Source organism: Petaurus breviceps, unplaced genomic scaffold (genome assembly GCF_028583685.1).
Source record: "Petaurus breviceps papuanus isolate PSGF00001 unplaced genomic scaffold, PetGlider_PUasm1.0 567, whole genome shotgun sequence".
NCBI lineage: Eukaryota > Metazoa > Chordata > Mammalia > Diprotodontia > Petauridae > Petaurus > Petaurus breviceps.
In genome coordinates this window covers 7,513,345-7,521,228 of record NW_027186383.1, presented here as the reverse complement: position 1 = coordinate 7,521,228, position 7,884 = coordinate 7,513,345, and the positions used below count along the sequence as shown (strand labels likewise).

Sequence of the window (7,884 nt, the reverse complement as noted above, 5' to 3'; positions counted from 1 at the left end):
AGCCAGAGGGGAACTCTCATTAGCCATCAGAGAACTCATACTGGAGAAAAACCCTTTGAATGTCTTGAATGTGGAAAAGCCTTCACTTCAAGTAATGGACTCAAAACACATCAGAGAAATCATACTGGTGAAAAGCCCTTTGAATGTCATGAATGTGGAAAAGCTTTCAGTGAGCGGAAAGTACTCAGAATCCACCAGAGAACTCATACAGGAGTGAAACCATATGAATGTAATGAATGTGGGAAGGCCTTCAGTGACAACAATGTCCTCAAAAGCCATCAGAGAACTCATACTGGAGAAAAACCCTTCAAATGTCAGGAATGTGGCAAAGGCTTCAGTCAGAAAGGAACACTTATTAGCCATCAGAGAACTCATACTGGAGAAAAGCCTTTTGAATGTCAGGAATGTGGCAAAGGCTTCAGCTGGAGGGCAAGCCTTATTGCCCATCAGAGAACTCACACTGGAGAGAAGCCCTTTGAATGTCATGAATGTGGGAAAGGATTCAGACAAAGGGCAAACCTTACTACACATCAGAGAACTCATACTGGAGAGAAACCTTTTGAATGTAATCTATGCGGTAAAGCTTTCAGTAAGAGTAATATTCTCAAAACACATCAAAGAATTCACACTGGATTGAAACCATTTGAATGTAATCAATGTGGAAAGGCGTTCAGTGATGTTAATGTTCTCAAAAGCCATCAGAGAACTCATACTGGAGAGAAACCTTTTGAATGTCAGGAATGTGGGAAAGGCTTTAGTTGGAGGGCTAGCCTTATTACTCATATGAGAACTCATACTGGAGAGAAACCCTTTGAATGCCATGAATGTGGGAAAGCCTTCAGTGAGTGGGGATCATTTAATAAACATCTGAGGACTCATACTGGAGAGAGACCCTTTGAATGTCAGGAATGTGGGAAAGGATTCAGACAGAGAGTAAACCTCATTTCACATCAGAGAATTCATACTGGTGAGAAACCTTTTGAATGTAATGAATGTGGAAAAGCCTTTAGTGAGAAGGGACATCTTATTAGACATCAGAGAATTCATGCTGGAGAGAAATCCTTTGAGTGTAATGAATGTGGGAAAGCCTTCATTGAGAGGGGGTCCTTTAATAGACATCAGAGAACTCATACTACAGGGAAATCTTTTGAATATAATGAAAAAGGGATAGCTATTAGTCAGTGGGGAACCCTTATTAGCCATGAGTCAACTCACATTGGAGAAAACTCCTTGAATATATTTAATGTAGGAAAGAATTCAGAGGACAAACCTTATTATAAGCATAACAGAAGATTTAGTTTAGAGGAAAAAATGGATGTTGGGAAGACTTCAGGAAGAAAACAAGCTTATTAGACATTAGAGAATTCATAGGGGAGAGAAAGTCTTTGGAGATTGTGTATGCATATGTATTAAAACCTCTAGCACCAGTAAAGCAACTTGTGTAGTGACTACAGTTATGTAAAACAATCTTGAAAAGTTTAGAAATGTAATCAATGCAATGATAATTTATACTGATTCTGAGACTGACTGGCAGTGAGGTCACTTGACTTTGTGTTCAGTGCAGGAGATACGTTTTCAGACACAGCCAAGGGGGCTTTATTAGGAGTGATTGTTGTTGTTCAACTCTTTGTGAACCCATTTGGCATTTTTTTTTTTGACAGATACTGAAGTGCTACACCACTTCCTTCTCCACCTTATTTCACAGATGAGGAAACCAAGGCAAACAGGGTTACATGACTTGTCCAAGGTCACCTAGCTACTGAGTGTCTGGGGCTAGATTTGAACTCAAGATGACTCTAGGCCCAGTGCTCTGTCCATTGTGCCACTTAGCTGCCCTGTGGCTAGTAGTAATAGTGATGCTAAACGAAAAAATTAGTGAAATATTTTAAAATGCAGAGAATAGAGCAGAAAGAATTTTGGACAAACAGGGCTTATTTATTTCTCTTGTGTTAAATTTAATATTTGCTTAACCTTGTGTAGTAATTTCAGCTTGAAAGAGTTCTCTTTTTGTTCTTTGTACCTGTAGTATTGTAATAAATTTAGTAACTCTTCAACAAAATAATAAAGGTTCACAATTTCGTCCACATACTTTTTCTGTTCTTTGTATCTTTATGTTTAAGGTGATAATAAAACTGTTTTAATGGGAAAAAAAGAAACCATTTAGCCAGATGATCTGCTTCATTTGTCACCACAGCATTCATGTGGCAGAGAAATGCTACAAATGTTATGAATATGGAAAAGGCTTCAGCCCATCCTAGGACTCATACAAAAGAAAAAAGCTCGTGTTCTAGGTGGGAAGATGCAGGTCCTATATAAGGATGGCTTGGGTGCTACGTTGGTTGAGACGTGAAGCATGCTCCGGTCAGGGGTCAACCATAGTGCCCTAGAGAATTATCCACTCACCAACTTTAAAAACAACAACAAACCACAACCCTGGGATGGCTAGAGTTCTGAATCAGAGCATATTAACTTCCCTCGGGTCAGTGCTCATGGTTCTGGAAGTGCTGCTTAGACAGTGCACTGCCACGTGGAGACGAGGAGAAATGGAACAGTGGCTAGATGGGGTGGGACAGGACGTGCTGCCGTGGCCTCCTGCTGTTTAGTGGCCTTAGTGGCCTCTGAAGCCCTTTGCAAACCTTCAGGTACTAACTGGTAGTAGTAGTAGTTAATAGTCATTGTCATTGCCCTTTTCATCCTCCCATGGTTTGAATTATTATTTATATGCAGATGACATCCAGAGATTGCATAGATCGGTGTGTGTGTGTGTGTGTGTGAGAGTGTTTGTGTTTTTGTATTGATAGGTTATCTTAAACTCAACATGTTCAAAACCAACTCATTATCTTTCCTCTCTTCCAAAATTCTCCCTTTCAGTCAAAGGCAGCATCATCCCTTTCATTTTCCCCACCTCCTTCTCATGACCCTGGCCTCCTCACTTTTCCTTATCTCACATATCCAGCTAGTTGTGAAGTTTGCCATTTTTACCTTCCCAACACTTGACTCCATCTCTGTCTCTCCACTTTGGTCCTCATCACCTCAAATTGACTAAATTGTTGAAACAGTCTTTGAATGAGGCTCCCTTTTTCAAGGCTTTCAGGCCTTGAGTCCATTCTGCACACTGCTTGCCAGAGTAATTTTCCTTAAGCACATATCTGACCATGGCACTCTCCCCTACTCAGCTCTAATGCTTCCTGCTGCCCTGAGGATTAAATAGAAATGGTTAAGCTTTTTTGGGGGGGGAGGGGAGAGCAATTGGGGTTAAGTAACTTGCCCAAGGTTACAGGGTTAGTGTGTGTGTGTGTGTGTGTGTGTGTGTTCAGTGTCTGAGGCCAGATCTGAACCCAGGTCCTCCTGACTCCAGGGCTGGCACTCTACTCACTGCACCACCTCGCTGCCCCAATGGTTTAGCTTTTAAAGCCCTACACAGCTTGGCAGGGATTTCTCTATATCGTTTGAATGAACATTGTTTCCCTCTTGTACTCTTATGATTCAGTCAAATTGACCTTTACTTTGTTCCTCACACAGAACACTCCATCTCTCTCTCTTCCTGCCTTCCCTCCACCTTTGCCTTTATGCTGATCATCCCACATGCTGGAAGTGTGTTTTCTCCTCACTGCTGCCTCAGTGGCCCTCAATTTCTTTTTTTTTCTTTTTATAAAGCAATCGGGGTTAAGTAACTTGCTCAAGGTTACATGCCAGTTATTTCTGGGTGTGGTGCTAAGTATCTGAGCCCGGATTTGATCCCCAGGTCATCCCGACACTGGAGCTGGTGCTCTTACTCGCTGAGCCATCCTGGCTGCCCCGGCCTTCGATTTCTTTAAGAGGAAACTTCGGCTTTTCCTTTTTCCCTCAGCTGCTACTCACTGCCTGAAAGACAGGTGAGGGACTCACAGCAAATTAAAACAATTGAGGTGTTGCCTCATACACGTCAGCTTAGTAAAGATGACATAAAAGGACAGTTTTTAGAGGAACTGTTGGAAGACAGACGTACTAATGCTTTGTTGGTGGGACCATAAATCAGTCCAAGAATTCTGGAAAAGCTTTTTGGATCAGTTCCCTGCCTGCTCCTCTCTCACCCCCCCCAAGTCACCAAGTTGCAACTGCCCTTTGACCCAGTGACAGCACTACTAGACAGATAACTCCCCAAATCATGAAATGCTGTGGGCTGCTCAGTGTCCAGCACTTAGCATGATTCGGAGACATGAATAAGAAATGACCAAGCCATGTGGGTAGTTCAAGGAAGAAGGATGAACTCCATTTATTGATTCTCAGGACAAGGTTTTTATAGAGTAAAAGAGACAAAGGAAGGAGACTCAAGTTTTCTAATCATTACCTAGTTTGTTGGATCCTGGATAGATAATTTGATAAGGATTCCTTCTCTAGGTTCCGAGAGTCTTAGAAAGAGCCAGTTAACCCTTTTCATATGCAGTCACATTACAAAGGAAGCTCTTGAGCACTGGCTTCAAGGCCGAATACCAAAGCTGTATCATCCAGGACATCTGCATAGGAACTGACGACCTAAGAATTCAAATATTTTGGTTTTGAACAAGTCAAGTCTTGGGGCAGAGCCTATTGGTCTCAGAACTCAAACAACATCCTTTTAAGTGTAACCCATATCAATAGAACTCAGGAGCTAACTTGGCCATGTCTCAAAGAGGTCTTTGATATTCGGGTCCGCTGATATCAAGGTAATCATCTGAGTCCAGGATCAAGCCTCTTTGGCTCCCAACAATGAAATGTTATTGTGTAGTAAGAGATGATGAAAAGGATAGAATCAGAGAAACCAGAGAGAACCTGGAGACCAACTTCAGCTGTGACCGTGCAAGCCCGGGGCCTCCCACCAATGCTGACAGATTGGGTCTCCAGAGCACAACTACTTCCCTAAAGATGCTAGGATAACTTGGCCGGCTTAGACAGTGATTTCTCAGATACTCTCGTACACTTGGATGCTCCCCCAGCGATTATCAGCTGCTGTCAGTCAGCCAGCCAGATGTGTGGGAGATATCCGCCTAAGCCCCTCCTGTATGCTACCTACAGCATAGATAGAAAATGAATAAAGAGAAGTTTGGGGAGGGGTGTTTGTAATGGGGATGCAAATTTGGAAGATCTTCCCTGCCCCTAGGCTAAAATGCACCTGAAGCCTGGGGAGGGAGGCTTGTTTTTCAGTAGATACTTCTTGATTGGCCAGTGAGTCAATAAGGTTGTTACATTCTCTGAGCCAGGAGAAGGCTATATAAGCCCTGATGTGTAGCTTTGTTTTGGGACTCACTTTGAGAAGTGTTCTGTGATTTGATCTGAATTCTGGGAAGCCGTTGTTGAGAGTCCCCCGGCTTTGAAAAACCCAGATTTGGAAATCCAGATGTTGACTGGGTATGGATGTAATGGTTGGACAGTTTGGAAATCTGTCTACTTGATCTGTTTCTGTCTTGATAATTCTGCCTGTATGCTTTGAAGTTCGGGGTGCTGACCTTTTTCCCCTGAACAAGGTAAACGATATATGTCTGACTGATTAAAGTAAGCTTGTTAACCCATTTTGAGTTGCTTTCCTTTAACAAAGCAGATCCAAGAACCTGTGCTAGCAGCCACCCTGGGAACGATGGGGTGTTTGCTGCTACAGTGTTCTAGCAGCTTAGGGGGCCCATAGAGGCATTGAACTGGCTGTTGAGAGGGGCCAGGGAATTCCATGGGGCAAAGTGAGCAGGGAATGTTCTCAGGAGGGATGGTCCAAGCCAAGGTACAGAGAAGGGAGTTTGCAAGTAGACATATATGACAGGACCACAGACTACAAGGAGGGAATAAAGTGTAAGAGCCTGCAGAGTTAGGAAGGGACAAGTTGTGAAGGTATTTTAATACCAAACAAATGTCTGTATGGTCCTTGGAGGCCTCAAGGAGCCATGAGCCTGTGGAGGAAGGCAGTGACTGATTGAATCAGTATTTATTCATGTCATTGTGATTTAATGGATATCAGTGATTGAAAGTGGAATAGAGTTAAGTTTGATTTAGTTAATATGAGAATGAGTTATGTAGGCCACAATTAACCCACCATGTACTGATGATTATATTAATTGGATTGGATTGCTTAGATAGACTCATATTGCATTAGGCCTGTGGTATGCTGTGGTATGGATATATTAGTACTTACACCCCCCCCCCCTTACCAGATGTTCTCTGTTTGAAATAAGGTTAGTAAGCCTCCCTCCTATGAATCACTACTGCCCCTCCCAAGTGACCTTTGCTTTAGAACCATAACTTTCTTGGTCCCTTAGGATACTGTCAGCCAAATACTAGTGTTTGGTAGCCTTTGGAAAACCCTTCTCTCATTGTTCTTGAACTCTAAAATACTGCTGATGAGTGAATGACCTAGGGCCTTGCTGACAGCGTCTTGAGGCCTTTGGGGTGAGTCCCCAACTGCCTCTGACAAAGGAGTCATGATTGATGGACAATACTCTTAACCTTAATAGGAGTGCCCCTGCTTTTGAAGATTAGAGAATCATAAGAGTTTCTTTGCTTCTGAAGAGACCTCCCAGGGACTCTCCAAGGTCTATTAAACCCCTTGGCCCCTGAGCACTGGGGTCCTTGATCTTGAGGAAGATCTGGGGCCCAAATGCTTAGGGACCTTCGGTCTCCCTAATACATTGATAGATCACACTTGGAGCTCTGCCTCAGTGACTTGTTATGGATTGGAATTTTTATGGTCCTCACATGATCAGGTCTTTCTTGCTAGGAAATCAGCTTAGTGGTTGTGTGGAGGATGGCTGGAATGGGAGAGGTTTGAGGCAGGGAAATGAGTAGTATTACGGAGTAGTAATACGAGTAGTATTCCCAGCGAGAAGGGATGGGAATGGCTTCGTGAGTGGAAAGGAAGGGCCATAAGCAGGAGTTGTGGATATGGACGCGGCCAGATTCGGAGGCTGACCCGAGGTACAGAGCGAATGAGTATGCTGAGGTCCCGTGGTGAGATCTCTGCAGACATCAGCCAGTGTCTGGTCACTGTGACCTGTGACGTCCCTTGAGCCAGGTCACAAAGGGCATATTCAGACCCGAGATCTGGCCATCTCCATGATGTACAGCTCTGGAAATGCGCTTCCAGGCCATCACTTTTTATATTTCTCAAAAAATGTTTTTTTTTTTTTTGCATTTTGAACCTAAACACCAAAAAAGATTTCCACATGTATGGCAGACACGAGAGGCTTCTTTAGAAAGCTGTGGGCTAGGTCACAGAACTTGCCTTTGTTACTTACACATTATTTTCAAATTGTCCTGCCTACTTGTTCTTCCTTCCAAATTCAATGCAAGTCCATAAGCATTTATTAAGTACCTACCATGTGTCAGACACTGTTAGGTTCTGGGCAGCCCTGCCCTTACAGTTTAATGGGAGAAGACCACACCAGAGGAGGCTGAAGGGGGAGGGGTAGACAGCAGATGAGCACTGGGGGGAGACAGGTCCAGCAGCATTGCTGCAGATGCAGCCTGAAGCAAGCAGTGACAGCTGGGCCTTGGGAGGAATGGGGTGCTTCACTGTCCAGCTCTCGGGCCAGAGGGGAGAAGAGGGAGAAGGAAGGTACTGAGTGCCTAATTCCCAGTCCAACGGCACAGGGAGCAGGAGGTTTCAAATGATCTGCTTCTCCTGAGAGGCAAATCTTGTTTTGTGGGCTTCAGACCAAGCAGAGCAGCCTATGGAAGGTGGAGTAAATTGGAATTTCCTTCTGTTCTCTTCTCGGGGTTTTAAAAAAGGGACAACAGCACTTTTTTTGGGTGTAGATATTATTGCTACAGGGCAGCTGGGTGGTTCACCGGGCCTAGAGTCAGGAAGACCCATCTTTGGGAATTCAAATTCAGCCTCAGAAACTTAACTGTGTGACCCTGGGCAAGTCGTTTCCCAGGGCA

The 7,884-nt window shown here is 43.8% G+C and overlaps 1 protein-coding gene across 1 annotated transcript in view; it reads left to right on the top strand.

Moving 5' to 3' along the window:
- Window positions 1-2,084, top strand: part of LOC138173248 (zinc finger protein 850-like) — a 34,632-nt gene extending 32,548 nt beyond the window's left edge. The window contains exon 5 of the mRNA XM_069103211.1: window positions 1-2,084. This exon is cut by the window's left edge and continues 285 nt beyond it. Within this exon, the coding sequence (XP_068959312.1) occupies window positions 1-1,353 (1,353 nt within the window). The 3' untranslated portion in view covers window positions 1,354-2,084.
- The last annotated feature ends 5,800 nt before the right edge of the window (window positions 2,085-7,884 follow it).